This window comes from Blastomyces gilchristii (genome assembly GCF_000003855.2).
Source record: "Blastomyces gilchristii SLH14081 genomic scaffold supercont1.15, whole genome shotgun sequence".
In the NCBI taxonomy this organism is placed as follows: domain Eukaryota; kingdom Fungi; phylum Ascomycota; class Eurotiomycetes; order Onygenales; family Ajellomycetaceae; genus Blastomyces; species Blastomyces gilchristii.
The window spans coordinates 837,990-854,803 of record NW_003101668.1 but is presented as its reverse complement, the minus strand read 5'-3'; the positions used below and the strand labels follow the sequence as shown (position 1 = coordinate 854,803).

The 16,814-nt window shown below is 46.3% G+C and overlaps 4 protein-coding genes across 4 annotated transcripts; 2 read left to right on the top strand and 2 right to left on the bottom strand.

Annotated features, from left to right (window-relative positions):
* Positions 1 to 273: 273 nt before the first annotated feature.
* On the top strand, positions 274 to 4,663 carry BDBG_06156 (TAM domain methyltransferase). The gene is made up of 11 exons (XM_031722481.1): positions 274 to 1,377; positions 1,456 to 2,226; positions 2,347 to 2,390; positions 2,491 to 2,535; positions 2,636 to 2,642; positions 2,734 to 2,778; positions 2,852 to 2,887; positions 2,956 to 3,077; positions 3,252 to 3,277; positions 3,372 to 3,904; positions 4,032 to 4,663. The coding sequence occupies exons 2-11, from the start codon at positions 2,203 to 2,205 to the stop codon at positions 4,263 to 4,265; spliced, it is 1,116 nt and encodes a 371-aa protein (XP_031579719.1). The 5' UTR covers positions 274 to 1,377; positions 1,456 to 2,202; the 3' UTR covers positions 4,266 to 4,663.
* Positions 3,970 to 7,474, bottom strand: BDBG_06155 (Delta(24(24(1)))-sterol reductase). Its single transcript, XM_002622929.2, has 6 exons — positions 7,033 to 7,474; positions 6,705 to 6,966; positions 5,540 to 6,586; positions 5,120 to 5,451; positions 4,831 to 5,048; positions 3,970 to 4,755 (listed from the first exon to the last, which is right to left on the bottom strand). The coding sequence occupies exons 2-6, from the start codon at positions 6,740 to 6,742 to the stop codon at positions 4,744 to 4,746; spliced, it is 1,647 nt and encodes a 548-aa protein (XP_002622975.1). The 5' UTR covers positions 6,743 to 6,966; positions 7,033 to 7,474; the 3' UTR covers positions 3,970 to 4,743.
* Positions 7,475 to 7,507: 33 nt separating this feature from the next.
* On the bottom strand, positions 7,508 to 11,667 carry BDBG_06154 (RING finger domain-containing protein). Its single transcript, XM_031722480.1, has 3 exons — positions 10,954 to 11,667; positions 10,703 to 10,872; positions 7,508 to 10,638 (listed from the first exon to the last, which is right to left on the bottom strand). The coding sequence occupies exon 3, from the start codon at positions 10,465 to 10,467 to the stop codon at positions 8,746 to 8,748; it is 1,722 nt and encodes a 573-aa protein (XP_031579718.1). The 5' UTR covers positions 10,468 to 10,638; positions 10,703 to 10,872; positions 10,954 to 11,667; the 3' UTR covers positions 7,508 to 8,745.
* Positions 11,668 to 11,839: 172 nt separating this feature from the next.
* On the top strand, positions 11,840 to 16,221 carry BDBG_06153 (ubiquitin thiolesterase). Its single transcript, XM_031722479.1, has 6 exons — positions 11,840 to 12,011; positions 12,082 to 13,009; positions 13,096 to 13,872; positions 13,939 to 14,045; positions 14,125 to 14,287; positions 14,348 to 16,221. Exons 2-6 carry the CDS (start codon positions 12,377 to 12,379, stop codon positions 15,467 to 15,469), a joined length of 2,802 nt encoding a protein of 933 aa, XP_031579717.1. The 5' UTR covers positions 11,840 to 12,011; positions 12,082 to 12,376; the 3' UTR covers positions 15,470 to 16,221.
* Positions 16,222 to 16,814: the final 593 nt, after the last annotated feature.

Sequence of the window (16,814 nt, the reverse complement as noted above, 5' to 3'; positions counted from 1 at the left end):
GTTTTTCAAGTGTAGAGAGCCTACTGTGGCGGGCTGCGCCTGATCAATCATATAGACTATTCCATTACACTTCATAGATTCCTGCTGAAAGCTCCGATTCTCGGTCGCCGATCCTCGGCCGAAGAACCCACGGAATTCCTATTCTTCCGCCCCGAAGCTCCACCTCGGACGCGTATAATTATCCACTCTGATCGCTGATTCCCGCACTTTCTCTTTTTTTCCTTCTCTAACGTTTTCCACTTTTGTTATATAAGACCTATATCTATACCGATCTATTCGGCGTAGGCCTCTTACACCTACACTGAATAGATTAATATTAATATATAGGTCTTATATAACAAAAGTGGAAAACATTAGAGAAGAAAAACAAAAGAGAAAGTGCAAGAATCAGTGATCAAAGTGAATATTTATACATGTACAAGGTGGAGCCTCAGGGTGGAAGAATAGAAGCTTTTGAGATGAAAACAATAGGAACTCTGTGAGTTCTTCGGCTGAGGATCGGCGACTGAGAATCGGGGCTTTCGGCAGGAATCTATGAAGTGTAATGAAATAGTCTTATGATCGGGCGCAGCCCGCCACACTTAGTCTGAGTATTCTGTGAAGCTTTTCTGTTTTCTCTAATATTTCTGTATTCATTGCTCTTATTTTCTTGACATAGTCAGATCTGTGAGAGAGTTCATTCACCAGATTTCTGATTTTCTTGATATACTCTATCTTGAATCAGAACTTATATCACTGAATGAGATCTGCAAGATTGTGTCTTCTATTCTAATCAGGTTTTGAAAGCACTTAACATATTGCTTCGCTTCGCTCCGCAAATTAGAAAATAAAAATTCATATTGAGAAGATTGACAACTTGATAATAATAATGACAATGATAATGATAATTGTGAATGTAAATCAGAAAAGATAATATGAATAGAGAAAGATTTAGATGAAGTTGACAGTCAATCTGTCTCACTACTGACTTTTATTCATGATTTCAGTATCTTTCATTCTCACAACAATAATATGAGATATAAGACTAACTTCTTAAAAAAATGTTGACATTGATTATTAGGTTGATGAGATTAATGAGATTGATTATATCTATTCTACAGCAGATGATGAAGTGTCAATCATTATAACTGCATGTCAATTCTGTGTATGAATTCATGTGGAAACATCGCATGTACAGATCCACCTGTGTGATAGTGATGTTAATTAAAAACACCACTGAATGTTAATTTACATGATGTTAAACCATATAAGGAAGGGAATTACTGCGAAAGGTGCTTGCAGGATCCCTCTAATACTGCAGAGGTCGTATGCAGCTAGTTGTTTATGACCCGCGAAAGAGTGCATGGCCGGCGAATGAATATTTAATATATCTACGTAGTAAGGAAACCGAAGATTAAAGAAGAATGATGATATTTCTGGTTTTACTTCAACTAATCGAACAATCTGAGAATATAGAAAGAATAGCGTGCGTGTTCGGATCGTAAATCCCCGCTCAGACAATCGCAGCTCAGCAGCACAGGAAACTGGCGACATCGCAGATCACAACGATTAGTTATTCCGTCCAGGACCGCGGTCGACCATTCAGCATCGAATCAATACCCTCCGCGGAAAGCAAAGTTGATCACATTGTCACCCAGAATTTTCCCAAAAAACCCGGTAGACTCCCTCTGTCCCGGAAATGCCCACTCAGATATTATCCAACAGCTGCATCGGCAATGCAGTTGAGGATGCGTGCGCCGTGATCCGATGCGAGTAGCCGATTGAACGAGGCTGAGCCATGTAATAAGTCTTTCCGGCGTTCTTTAAGTGTGATTTTTTATTCATTAAACTTCATCTCCTGGCTCTACTCTTTTGAGACTGAAAGGGATATTTTCCTGCTTTATTCTTCCGTTATACACCATTGACAGATAACCGTCGCAGGCGAGAAAAACTGCCTGGATGAAGACCATACATAAATCAAGTCACTGAATACCCACGAGCCACAAGGTCCTAAACTATCCTTCGCTTACACCATCCAAACAGTTTCCAATACCTCTTTTTATTTATTTATTTATATTTATTTATTTTCTATTTTGTGCGGCCGAGATTCTAGCAATACGCCAATACGTAGGTTGAAACTTGTCTGCGAGGTTGCTGCAGCTTCTTCATACAATCATAACGGCATCATTCAACTGGCAAGCCATTCTGAGCGGTGCAGCCAGGATGGATCTGCCTATTGTGTGCGATGTAGGATCAGCCTGCTCCTTCTGACTTCCGTCCCCAACCGGCGAGAACTGCCCATTGTGATACTACCGCACTCGGAATAAAATAACAAGCAGCTGCTGATTAAAAGGATTGGAATGGCAGGATGAAATCCAGGAATCTGACCTCCAGCCACGACGTGGAAGCCCGTGAGTCCCTCCTCCAACCCCTAAAAGAAAGTCTGCAGACTTACGTGGGTGGGATAGTGTGTATATAAATGGTCGCAACTGCTAACCCTTTACCGTTAAGATGTAGTGATACTTCATCAATAGCTTCCACTGTATTTAACTACAGGTGAGGGGGAAATCTTTGCATCCGCATCCAGCATCGTCTAGTTTACCCTACCTACGATGGAGTGAAGTGATGCTAATGCCGTGTTCTATATTCATTTCAGGAACGAGGTAAGCTGGCAAATGTCCATCAACCATTGGAAAAGGACTACGATCATTTGGCATCATGATATTCACAATGCAATCTTGGCGGTGCTTTCAGAATGGCCGGCGATATCACAGATTGGAAGATGGAGCATACTTTTTGGTGCGCTATTTCATCCTCTATCCATTTACCATATATCCCTGTTGTCTGCGAATTAACATACCATACACATCAGCCAAACGACAAACGGGAGCAAGACCGTATGGACTTGGTATGTGCATGTTCCATTCTCTTTTTGAGGTGATAATCAAAATCACTAACCATTCTTGCAATATCTAGTTACACTTCATATACCGCCATGTATTAGATCGCCGTCTGTACTGCGCTCCGATAAAGCGAAACCCTGGACGAGTACTTGATTTAGGTACGGGAACAGGGAGTTGGGCAGTTGAATTTGCGGAGTGAGTTCCATGCCCTCCCGGACGTGCAATTGGTCAAATCTTGTGGTGGTTGAGTGAGGAGAAGGAGCGTGCGAGGACTGAAAATTCCAAGAAGCAAAAGGAAGACGGAAACATAGAAATTGCCTTGACGAAATGCACTATGAAGCTAACTCTGTTTATTAATATGCATGGCAGCCAGCACCAGAAGTCACAAGTTATCGGTGCGTGAAAAGAAATGTCAAAATGAAACAAGACCAAGAGATAGATGGGACGGACCGTAGGTGGACGAATCCATCAGACGCTAATAAATAATAGGGATGGACATAAGCCCAATCCAACGCATCCACATACCCCCAAACTGCACCTTTGAAATAGACGACTTCGAAGCCGAATGGCCATACACAGCTAGCGCGAAAGCCGACACACCTCCCCTTGAACAAACCGCCTCAGCCGACAGTCTCCAAAGCACCGGTTGCGCTAGCACCATTACCAATGACGTCTACAATAACGATGCCCCGTCTGCTCCCGTACCCACCCCAGATCCTGCCCACAGCCCCTTTGACTTTATCCACATGCGCGAAATCGCCGGCTCAGTCCACGACTACCCCAAACTCTTCGGACAGGCCTACCGCCACCTAGCCCCCGGCGGCTTCCTGGAGGTGCAAGGCATGGAAACGAAGTTCTTCTCAGACGACGGGACGCACGAGCGGGCCGTGACGGCTACGCAGTGGCAGCAGTTGCTAGAGGAGGCGAGTCGGCAGGTTGGGAAGGAGTTAGGTGTTGAGGGGAGTTGGAAGCAGTGGATGGAGCAAGCGGGGTTTGTTGACGTTGAGGAGGTGGTGTTTAAGGTATGTTGTAGGCTCCATTGAGAAACTCCGGGTTTATGAAATAACCCTGGGTTATGGATAGTTGAGGAGGAGTGGACGTGGGAGGGGATACAAGACTTGGACTAACTGGCCAATAACAACGAACCAGGTCCCTCTCTCCCCCTGGCCCCAGGACCCACGCTTGAAAGAACTAGGTCGCTATCAGGCAACCCATGTCCAGGAGATGATGCGGTCATATTCGCTTGCGCTCTTCACTCGAGTGTTGGGGTGGAGTAAAGACGAGCTTGATGTCCTGCTGTGGGCGGTGGGTAACGATTTGAGGAATAGGGGGACCCACCTTTATACGAAGCTGAGGGTCGTCTATGGACGGAAACGGGAGTGAATTTTATTTTATTTTTTATTTGTTTATTTATTCATTTATTGGTTCGTGGTGCTTTATTTCGGGAATACTTGACGAGTCTCTTTTTCTCTTGCGCAGATTGCGTTTGTGGTAGGGGGTTCTTGATACCCTTGCAATAAGGGGGAGATTGGAATTTTCAAACAGATGAGTAAAGTTATCAAAACTAAGTAACTATGAATTTGTTTCTATTAATGTAAAAAGTTGCTCTCCAGCAAATGGATATATGGATGGCCAGCCCATCTCTCAGAATCGTCCCATTGGGAAAGTAAAAACGAAAAGGAAGGGGAAAAGGGCAGCATTAAAAATTAGTCCTCGCAAAATTTAATACATCGAAGGAGAGAAAAAGTTATTTCGTTGGGAATGATAACTTTTGAAAAGCCACACTGGCAGTTTCTTGTCTATGGGGTATCGTATCCTCGCGTGCACGGGCATACTAATGGTACGTATGTATCCATGTCGATTAAATTACGTACTGATTCTTTTGTCAGCTTATTTTGAGCAAAGCGGCTGGAAACAACAAGATAAAAAGAATACTTGTGCAACTTACGGGAATAAAGAGGTAAGGGACCTCCTTCTCATACTGGGTCCAGGCTTCTCCGTACTTCTGCCTGCAGCGTTGAATATCTCGAAGCGCACGATGGCTGATCATGGTAGCGAAGAAGACAGGGTAGAACCAGGGGAAAGGACTCTTAAATCCAGTCACCAAGCCCCAGCTCATAGCGAAAAAGAGATCGCAGGTGTAATGGATTTTCCGGGCATATCCATCTAGAAAAAAAAGGAAGAAAAGGTTAGCTGGAAGAAAAGTACAGTAACTGTGGGAATGAGATTTAACATACACCACCCATCGGCCAAAATCGTATGGCCATCCTTGGACGTGATAGTCCGAGGATTTTGGACAGTTTGCCAAGGTAGTTGTGGGAAAGTCTTCCTATAGGTAATACCGCCCTCCCGTTGCTGTCGGAAACGGTTCTTCTGGCTGTTGGTCGTGTCCCACACCCAGTAAACAAACAGATAGACAATTAATAAGGCGGCAAGCAAATATCTGTTCATTCGGTAGGTATCTGGGTGGTGATTCGCAAGATAGATGGTGCAGTGGCAGTAACTCAGAGGAACACCAGCAAGATTCCAGAAGATAAGCATAAATCCCCATTTTTCGTAGTACATATCCCTATAGGCGGTATGTTAGCGACTCCCACTTACGACTGCTTGCTCCCAAAGCATAATTGGTATCAGGAGCGGGGAGAGGAGTTACGAACCATGTGGATATGATACATTCTTCGCCCTTCGAGCATGCATTGGCGTACAAATAATGCGCCATCACTAAGAACGCAACCTCGCCAGAAACATAGCCATAGGTCTCCCACTGTCTAGCCGCAGCTCCCAAACTAATCAGAAATAGAATATACCAAGGAAGTCGGACCTCAAAAAACATTTTGAAATCCAAGATTCCAAATAATCTCGGGTTGAGCTCAGCACCCATGAAGAAGTCGTAAATGGGGTAGCCACTCATGCGATGCTCAGCACCACGAACTCGAGCGGAGATATAAGCGATGATGGAAACAATGAAACCGGTCAAGATGGCAACGCTCATCAAGGGGCCAAACTCATCAACAATTGTATATAGTTTGTACAATCCACTAACGTGCAGACCAACGGCAACAGCAATCGTAGTGTAGAAGGACGCATATGCAGAGCAATAATACGGCAATTGTTTTCCGCCCAAATGCTCCAATTTTCGGCCATTAACATAGATGCCGGGGAGAAACAAATAACACAGTCCCTCAAAGATAAAGAAGGTCCAGTATGTGATCCACGCTTTGGTGCTAGGGAACGCGCCCTCATACGCGAGGTTAACCAAATGAAGCCCAAACTCTTTCGCAGTCTGCCCTTCCTCAGGCAATGGCATGCGTCCACCATAATATGTCGCGCCAATCCACATATAGTACATCAGCAGCGGGAATCCAATCATCATAGATAAACAGCCTAGAGACCCGCCAAACTCGAAGTGGCCCGATTCATCGATTTTGTAGTTCTTCGGGGTGGTCCCGTTGGCATTAGCATCGTTGACATGTCCATTGGCGGGCTTCTTGTCATCGACGAGGTTATCCACGACATCACTGTTTTTTTCCTTATCGGCGGCACGCCTCCTTGCAGTTGAATTGGATGTCAGTGGATTCACGAGGATTAGGCTCGAAGATGCAGAGTTGGAGACTTCGGTGTCCGCACTCAGGTCGGGAGTCATGGACGCACGACTTCTGGTGACACGACGTGGTGTCTCTACGAAACCCTCACGCTGAATTTTCCTAGGTGCAATCAAAAGTTAGCGGTGGCAATAGGGTGAAGATCAACTCAGGAGATCCTGGTTTCAATTGAACAGCAAGACGTGCTGCGTTACGTGGAATGCGCCCAGGGCGTGCTTACTTGGGGGTTTTCCCCGTCTGTGAGCGAGTGACGGTCATAGTGACGCTAGTGGGAGATGGGCGTCCAGCGTCAGGAATAGGAGAAGATGGAGAGGACGGAGAGGAATAAGGGAAAAAGAAAAACAGCAACAGCAACCGCGACAGCAAAGTTGAAGGTGAAGTTGTCCTCAAACCCGAATGCGGCTAAAAGAGGAAATCGCGAAAAATCCGTGGTTCAATTTTAACTTTTGAAAAATAACGGAAAAGGATACCGCTAGTATGAGCTAATATGCGAAATTAGCGAGTTATAATCGCTTGCTATAAAACAGAGGGGTCTTAATTTGTATTACCCCTGTATTTGTTTTTTTCATGCATTTTGAGGGTAGTCCCAAACCAGAAGTGTGTTTACATGAGGCTGCAGCATCTTCCAATCTATGCAATCTATAATGCTTTGGACGCTGCCTTCTGCAAAACGGAGAATGTCGTGATTGATGCTAAAGTATCATGAATTCTGCGTGGGCAAAATATCAACAATTGGCAAATCAGAATTCCCTTGAGGTCCCTCAGAACATAAGGATGAGATACAGGGTAAGCTGGCAGGTGAAGCATAAGGCGTCGATGATTGGATGAACTGTGAGCCCGACAGGCGTTTTATTTTATTCTGAACTCGAAGAAAAAGAGCTAACCTCCGAATTAATCCATATATATCCCCACACACCAGGCCCGGCCTCGCTCCTACAGCCCAAATATTCAGTAGTAGTAGCGAATCATCAGTATATACCACCAGAGCGACAACTTGTAAAAAAAAAAAAAAAAAAAAAAAAAAAAAAAAAAAACTTCAAATCTTCTCATGTACGTTTATATTGAAAAAATAATTTGATAGAATCTTGGGCAAAAGTATACAGTAAGCACTGTACAAGCAGTGAAAGCCCTACGTCACACCTCTCTCCCCAGGCTTCGCCACTAGTAATAAAACCCACCAGCAGCCGAACACCAACCAGGTTGCCTTCCCCTTTATGTAACTCGGATGTAGTCAAAGAGACATCCAAAATTCCTCTCGCATCGGTGCACGTAGAAGCAAACACTCAATGGTCTGTCTTCGAACCTTAGCAGAGTACTTAAAAAGCGCAGACTCCAGAAACTCAAACCGTGAGAAACAGACACCACGCAATACAACATATTGCAAGCGAATTGAAATATGGCAGCGCATCCATGACCGACCACAGGTATGGTGGCGGAGACCCTCTCTGTGATGTCTATATCGTGCCAAACAAACACCCCCAATCTAGGCCAGCATTTTGATGTATCCGGTCAGAACTAGGTCCAGCATGCGATGTACCACATCGTAAAATAAACGTGCGTGAACAAGCAATAGATAAGAAGACGAAGAAGGGGGTGGAAGCTAAAAGAAAAGAAGCACTCATGCATTCGTGAGCTCAGCGCATGTAAGTTATTATCTCACATCTAATAACACAAGCGGAACGCCTGGCTTCCAGGGAAGATAGATAAGAGGGAAGCGTGCAGCCTCTAACCGTTCTCTTATCGTCCCTCGCTCCTCCGCCGTGCTCCGCTTGTCACATCTACCCGTATAATCGAGCGTCCAAGCCACCGGAGCAAAATTCCACATCAAGCACTTCATGTGTAGTGTCCGTACATAACCAACCCAGCCAACTATTTGGATTCGCTCAAAATAAACAGATAGGATGGGGGTGGTAGTCCAATGAGGGACAACGAAAAACAAGTAGGGACGGCACTGTATTCAGGATGAGCAACAGAGTTCTCATAGCATTGAAGGCAGGTGGGTAATAATAATATATAAATATAAACAGATAGATCTATAAAAAAAGACCTTCTCACAATCATTCGTGGAGAGCGAATCCACTAGTGAGACAAGAGCTCATTATGCAAAATACAGAAAGAGGCTAAAAGGAGCAATATAAGAAAAATGGGGAACAAGTCCAAGGAGAGTAAGATATGTAGAGCAGGATAGGCTTTGACAAAAGTCGCTATACTGAAAGGGCGGAATGAGGAAAAACATTCAATATCGTCAAATTTGAATACTGTCAAGCAGCCCGCCGAGCCGTCGTCGACATCAGCGTAATCTTCTTGTTTTTCTTCTTTTTCCCTCCCCCTGTGGTTGTACCTGCAGCATTGGTACTACTACTGGGCCCGTTTCTGTCCATATTAGTTGTGGTAGCAAATATTTGGCGCTCTTGCTCCGCTATCAACTCTCGCTCCCAGTCCTGCAGCCATCCATCATTCGGTTCGCGGTCAGGGTTCCTATATGTAGCCCGTGGTGAGGTTGGGGCGATAGCTGCCGTGCCCCAAACTGTCCGATGAGCCGTATTTCTAGTAGACGACGAGTCAGGCGGACTTCCGGAGGGAGATGCCAGCGCGGTAAAGGATGGTCGATTTATGCCTCTCGACGAGGACCAAGGGGGTGAGGCGGAAGACATATTCGGGTCGAAGCCGGATCCCGGCCCTGACGAAGGTTCGAGACTAAGGGGTTGGAAATCGTTCTCGGAAAATGGCCGATCGGCGGAGGTTATGCTTGGTCGCTTCCGTCGAGCTGCAGCCCAACGCTGTTCATCTTCATTCTTTTCAGCACGGATGCGTTCCTTTTCCTCCCGTGCGGCCTTTTCTCGGTTCCGTTTTCGTCGTCGCTCAATATCGTCACGGAATTTGTCGAGTACGTCCGGGCCTACTATATCTCTCCAATCGCATTCCAGAAAGCTAACTTCACAGCCATAAGGGAGGTGACCGAGATATTTCGTGCGTTTTCGCAGATCCTCGTCTACAATGTGCCCCGACGATATGCGTTCTATTCGAGGAAGGATTGTTGAGGGGAATTGTGAGTAGTCCCCAAAGGCAGTCTTGAGGATACGGATGTCTAATGGAGAGAGGTAGAAGTGGGGGAGTGCTTGATAGAAGAAGAAAGGATGATCAGAGGGGTGCACGGCGCCATCGGTGTCTCTAGGTTTTCCTACACGTCTAGGCACTGCATCAAGATTGCTTTCTGACCTCCAGTTTTGCATTTCGGAGTGGTTATTAACCTCTAGTTTCGATAAAGCAGACGAAACATCGTCCATTTGGTCGTGATTAGAGGAATCATTTCGCAGGGTAAGCTGAGGATTTGACGGTGTATGTACATGGCTGGGTAAACTCTGTCCGGATTTTGTAGCATGTTCGATTTTATACATCTCTGGGACACCTTCCGGCGGCTCCTCGAATTTGATGGGAACTCTGGTCGGTCGGCGCTCCAGCGGTTGACGGTGCATGGTTGGCGGGTTCCCAATATCCCTAACCCTCTCCTTCGCGTCTTTTATTGCCGCGACAGCTTTTCGAGTCCAGGTGGTATCATCACCGAAAAGCAATTCATCTTCCCGTTCCTGCCGTAGCAAGTCTTCGATTTCACTATCATATTGTGAAGTCATGTAATCCTTACCCCCTTTCATGATCCGCGCATAGTCGGGTACCTCTGCAACATGATACCAGGGAATATCGTCGTCTTGACTAGGCGCCTCAACGCCATCCCGTGGAAGAGCAAGCGTACTTCCCGGGCGTCGCATCACCAACCTAAGAACAACGTCCCCACCTTCAACGAGTGGATCGGTTTGTCTGGTGTACCACCCGACAGGCCGCGTATCTGATATATAGACGATGTCCCAGCAAATTGGGCATTTCTTCCAGCGAGCCTTCTTTTCCGGAAGCGGATTCGAATCATCTGTCGAGTGCATGAACCGGATAAGACAAGGCAGGCAAAAGACATGTCCACATTTAGCCATACGAGGAGCAATGGGGGTCGAGAGACAGATCGGGCAGCTGGTCCTTGGGTGTCAGTCGAGACTAGAACTTGCAGCACCGAATTCCAATCAAGATGAATGTCTGCGTTAGTGGCTTGGGCATAGTAGTTGTTCTTGGGATTGACGATGAATCGATAATTTGCATGGACATATCTGCTTACGTCAGCAAATGTCCAGTTGACACCCAGCAGAGAAATGGGATAAGTATGTTAATTACCTAGCTTTGTCAACAGCATGGTACCCGGAACGCGGGCCCCATGTATTGTTGCGCCTTGGACCACGAGGATATGCATTGGGATTCTGTTGGGGTCGAGGCGGAAGAGAAAAGTTCATCAAGTGTGTAATAGAGGTCTGCCCCTTCCGGCTCATTGTAGACTTCATCGCAGCCTGTTGTCCCGACATGCTAGTTTAGAAATAGAAAACCAGATTGAGGTAATATATGAACAATACAGGGTGACGGAAACACACAGATTCTGCAACCACATCCTCGTCATCCAGACGAGGACGACGATGCCGTTTATGCTGATTCCTCCTACTCTGATGGTTCCTTGGAGAAGATAAGCTCTTGGATGACGACCCAGCTCCCAAGCCCGCTGATACCCTCCGTTGAGACGCGGTATCAATGCCCGGATTTGAGGCAACCTGCAACGACGTTGAAGGCTGGCTGGAGATGTTGACTGCTTTCGATGGGGCCGAAGACTGGCCAGGACCGGACGACATGATCCCTTGGGTGTCAGGAAGGACGCGCAGGACAGTGCAGTCGTCGATCAGGCAGGGGAACGACGACGAAGAACCTTGGAAGGGAGATCAGTATAGCTAGCTGCGGGGGAATAAGCCGATTGGCAGGGAGATCGGATGGGTAATTCTGTAGTTAGATGGATGTATCCCCCTAGCTTAGTAACCTACCTAGGTATGACGACAAGGCGTAGGAGGCAAGACAATAGAAAGACAAGAACCAGGAAGAAGTCAGCCCGGCAAGAGCCTGTGAAAATACTAGCGGATATCCCGGGGGTCCATTGAAAAGCCAGACCCTCCCGTGGACGACGCAAAGAAGCGAAAAGAAATAAGATGCAGAGGAAGATGACGCAGAAGAGATGAAGAAGAAGATGGAGAGAATGCGAAGAAGTTGACGCTAGGGCGAGGAGGGGAGGTCGGAGTCGTATCGTCACGTACGGAACGCTAATATAAATACGATTTATCAGGTATCAGCGTGTATAACACTGTATATAACAATACCACACGGTATTATACTGTCACAAACGGAGGCTTGAGGCTCGTGCTGACTCATCAGCCTCGCTCGCCGCCAAATCCTGCCTAGGAAAAAAAAATATAAAAAATATAAAATAAAAGAAGCACGACGACGAGGACAGCGACGTCTCCCCAGCACCTACGCGCTTATTCTATCTCTCCGCTCCCCCGGCTGTTGTCTGTGCAAAGCTGTGCTCTCTCTGTCTGCTGTGTCTGCTGTTAGCCTCCAATCCACCCCGCGTTTTCCTCGTCCTACCGGGTAACGAGGTGTGAGTCGGGTATGTCCTGAAAAATTCCCCTACGGTGGAGAAACAAAATATCTTCTGACGACGAACTATTTACTTCTAGCCTTGCACCCACCACTATTCACCACCACTACCACCACCGATCCGCATCGTTTTCTCTCTCTGTGGCCGATACCCCCCAACAAGCCCTCCGTCTTGATATATTTATATACTGTTCTTGTGGCTGCTGCTGTAGAGACATGGCTTTGTGATCGTGTGCAGAGCCGTCGTCTTCTCTCATCCCCCCGACAGCCCCTTTGTCTACTTTCGTATGGCTCCCAGATAGGTCAGGTTTGACTGCACAGTCAACGCAGTATCAGCGCGTCCACTAGGAGTTATCTCTACACAATCTGGGGGGCATGATGAACCATCATCTCCCCCCGATGCACCATGGCCAGCCGCCTATACCGGCTCCGAGAAGGCAGCATGAGATACCTTACGTGTCGGGGCCTCCCAACATCCGGTCCACCCCCGGCTATATGGGCTATCACCAGCCTCATGCCCACGCGAATGGCCCACCAACTGCTCTCCACCCAGCGCAAGCGCAACAATATCAGCACTGGTATCCTTACCAACAAGCCCCTCCTCCACACCCTCCACCACCGCAACAGTTTCAACCAAATACGCCTCTAATTGTTTCGTCCTACCCTCGTTCGCAGCCGCCTCTGCCTACGCTTTCGGGGCCACCACTACCACCACATTCACATATACCCTCACACTCTAGCACCACGTCTTCCACCCCTTTACAATCTTCATTCTCTCCCACGCCAACTCCTCCTTCAGCTCCAGGTTCAGCTGTTCAGAGTAGTCACGGGAACTTACCTGCCAGCCCTGTCGTCAGTTCTCTACCTCCTCAACCGGCAAGTTCAAACCACAGCAAGGGCAGCAGCGCTAGCCCTGTGCCTCAAATACACCCTCCTTCTCATACAGTACATGCACCTGAAAGAACCAAAACCGCAACTCCTCTATCAAGACAACTCTTCCAACCACCCGTATGTACTCTCCTCAAGCACTATTCCCATGGTTGAGTGCAAAAAGAACGTAGACGTCGAAAGCTAACCACACTTTTTTTTATTAGCTTCCTTGGCTCTCGGTTCCCGAAGCTCCCTTTCCTGCTAGGGCTCCCCGTCGACGACGGAAGGCCCGAATTTTGCAAACATCCACAGTACGAGTAGAGTTTTCAACGAACGCTGAACAATCTGATGTGGCGGCCGAGGAATGCACACCCATTGAATGTCACTCGAAGAACGCACCATCAGAGTTAGAAGGAGAAGCCCCTGCATCTCCTCAACCCTCCTCAGAAACGAGCCCCGTCCAACCCAACACTCCTTCGTCCACTGCTCCTGTTCAAACATCGGCACAGTCGCAACATACCCCAGCGCAGACTAGCGGCGCGCGGCAAGCTGCTCCTATTGTTCCTATCGTGCCAATAATTCCTTCCAGCCCCAACACAGCAAAACAACCATCTACCAGCACTGCTAAGACTACCCCTGAAACCCTGAAACGCGATGGACAGGTTCCACTCAGTTCCACCCCAGATGGGGCGCGGACGACGGATAATGCACTCTCGCCAACGGAGTCCGCCACCGTAACACAGGAAGCTCCTAAACCCACAACTCCAGTCCGAGCTCCCCCAAAGTCGTGGGCTGATCTTGTGCGAACCGCGGCACCTACGGCTACTAGCGGCGCCTCGCCCACAACTACTGGGATCGGTGGCCTAGGAGTGTCTAAAGGCGAATCTCTCTTTGATGTTATTAACAATCTAGGCTCCAACTCTGAACGAGATGGTGGCAAAATTGCATTTATTGAGCCGCGCGGGCTTTTAAATACTGGTAATATGTGTTATATGAATTCTGTAAGTAGCCCTTATAGTTCTAAAAATAGTTTTTTTCTCAGAGGTGCTAACTGTTTATTTATCAAGATTCTTCAAATTCTGGTTTTTTGTGTTCCGTTCTATGAGTTTCTTGACAAAATCGGCCGGCGAGCGGTTCATTCTTTTAAGAGCGATCTTCCACTAATTGATGCTATGTATGTTGTACTACCCCCAACTCCAGATATCATTGCCGTTATTACTATTACCGCTTCTAACAGCTATTCCGCCTTTCAGGATCATGTTTATGCGAGAATTTCGGGTAATTGATGCTGCTACCTCCGTTGAGAAATTAAGACTCCGATTGAAGCAAAACGAATTAGAGCTATACGGCGAATCATTCATTCCGGAATATGTTTATCAAGTCATTAGACATCTTCCGCGGTTTAGAGACATGCGGGTAAGTCTACAAGCTCCTTGCGCCTAGCAGTTTTGTTTCAGTCAAGCTAATGCCCTATAGCGCGGCCACCAACAAGACGCACAAGAATTTCTTGGCTTCCTGCTTGAAGAGCTTCATGACGAGTGCACCCAGGCAGTTAAACAAGCTACATCTACTGCATCTGACATTTCCACGGCCGTTGAAGCTGATTTCGTATCCGCAACGTCCGAACCTTCTGTGGAAGGATGGTTGGAAGTTGGCCACAAACAGAAGCCTGCAATCACCCGGTCATCTGGGCACATCTCTGCAGAATCTCCAATTACGAAAATATTCGGTGGAAAACTCAGATCAGAGTTTAGAGTGCCAGGAAACAAAAACTCCGTTACCCTCGAGCCTTACCAGTCTCTTCAACTTGACATTGGCTCTCCACAGGTCAACAATATCATTGATGCGCTTAAAGGCCTCACGAAGCCGGAGACCATGCAAGGCGACTTCAACTCGTCGCGTGGCCCCAAAGTTACGGCTACAAAGCAAGTTTTCATCGAAAGCTTACCCCCCGTCCTCATTCTTCACCTAAAGCGGTTCCAATATGATAACGTTACCAAGGGTACCCAAAAGATTTGGAAAAAGGTTGGATATCCTCTGGAATTGGAGCTTCCCAAGGAAGCCTTCCCACCTCATCGACGCAACATTATTTCTGCTCAAGGTAGCGGCCTTCCCAAATACCGTCTCACCGGAGTCATATACCACCACGGCAAAAACGCGAGCGGCGGCCACTATACTGTTGATGTTCGCAGGCAAGATGGCCGTGAATGGATCCGCCTTGATGACACTGTGATCCGCCGCGTCAGGAGCGAGGACGTCGCGAATGCTGGAAGTGAGGAGGACCCCAAGGTTCTTGCTGCGGCCCTCGAGCAGCACAAGATTGCGAATACAACACCACAGGGAAATATCTTCGAACAGTTCGATATGGAGCAGCAGCAAAGACATGAGAATGAGCAAGGATGGAGCCATGTCAACGGCCACACAAGCGGCAGTGGCAGTGGCCATGCAGGCAAGAAGTCCATGGCTGCTGTTGTTAACGGAACCACCTCGCCGTCAGGAGAGTCTTCGTCTGGCAAGCGGACGCCGAGCAGCAGCCGATATGGGTCTGGAGTACGTGATAACAAAGTTGCCTACCTCCTCTTCTACCAGAAGATTTAAACAAAATCTTCCTCATGAATACCCTAATTTGTCTGAACTCCTTCAAACCCCCAAATTCCGAACTCCTACCAACTCAACCTCACAACCTCAATGCCAAACCCGTGTCCCACACCCACACCTCCGTTCCATTCATCTATCCAACCTCCTCCTCGCCCCCTTGTCACCCCATCCCGTCTTTTCCTTCTTACCATCTGCCTACATGTATCTCGAAACCTCTCATATGAGCCAAATCCAGAGGGCGCGCGCCCCATTCTACCTAGGCAATGCATGAGATCTATTATATTACACTTGAAAATATGACAAAATATTGTTGTTGATGTTGATGATGATGTTGTTGTCGTTGTCGTTGTGAAACTGCATTGTTGTATATTGGGCGTTGTTGAAACGGAACGCAAGACATGGGAGAGAAAAGAGAAATAAAACTATATGCGCCGGAGGAGGGTAAAGATGAAATACATAATATGATAATTTTTACCGAGTTTATATGACATTCCTGCCTCTTTATTTACGTGACTTCTTATTTTCAAAATAGTAAAAGGAGGATACTGTAATGCTAACCGACGGGGGCTTATATGTATGTACTGCATGCACATTGATTACCGTACCTTGGTAAATACCTTTCCCTTAATTTGTTCCAAGAGAGAGCAGGAGATGATTTTTCTAATAATTAAAAATAAATAATATCCATTCACAAGCGCAAAAAAAACCTACAAATAGCAACAAAAAAAATAAATTAAAAATACAAATATCTCTCTATTTATCTCTCTATTTTCAACTTTTCTGTGCAAAATGCCCTGTAATGTGACCTCATGTGATATCACATGCACCCCATCAAATCCATGGATGGAACTTATCTCAGCGGGCTCAGACCCTCTGGCTCGTTTTGGGCGGGTTGCAGCATTTTTAATCCAGCATGACACTAACCTACTTTTGGCATAAGTCATGTGCTCAGAGCAATCCTTGTCAGAGAATCTGAGAAGAAAAGGTTTCATCTTCAATGAAGATTTCTGAGATTTACAAGAATTTTTCAGATTCTTCAACTTTGACTTTCTATTACTATATACTCACACATCTTTAAGACTTGAAAATCACCTTAGCTTATAGCTAAAGAGAAGAAGAATAGAAATATTTCTTTAATATTTCTAAAAAATCTATATTTAAGATAGATATATACTCTTGAAAATGATTATATTTTTTAATCTCAGAATTTCTGAGAGCTTTTTTTTATATAAGAAATTGAATTAAAATTCCTGTGTTTAAAAACATACTAGTTAACTTTGAGATGATACTTCTATTCTAAGAACTTAAGATATAAATATAAAAATCAGATATATTATAAGAATAT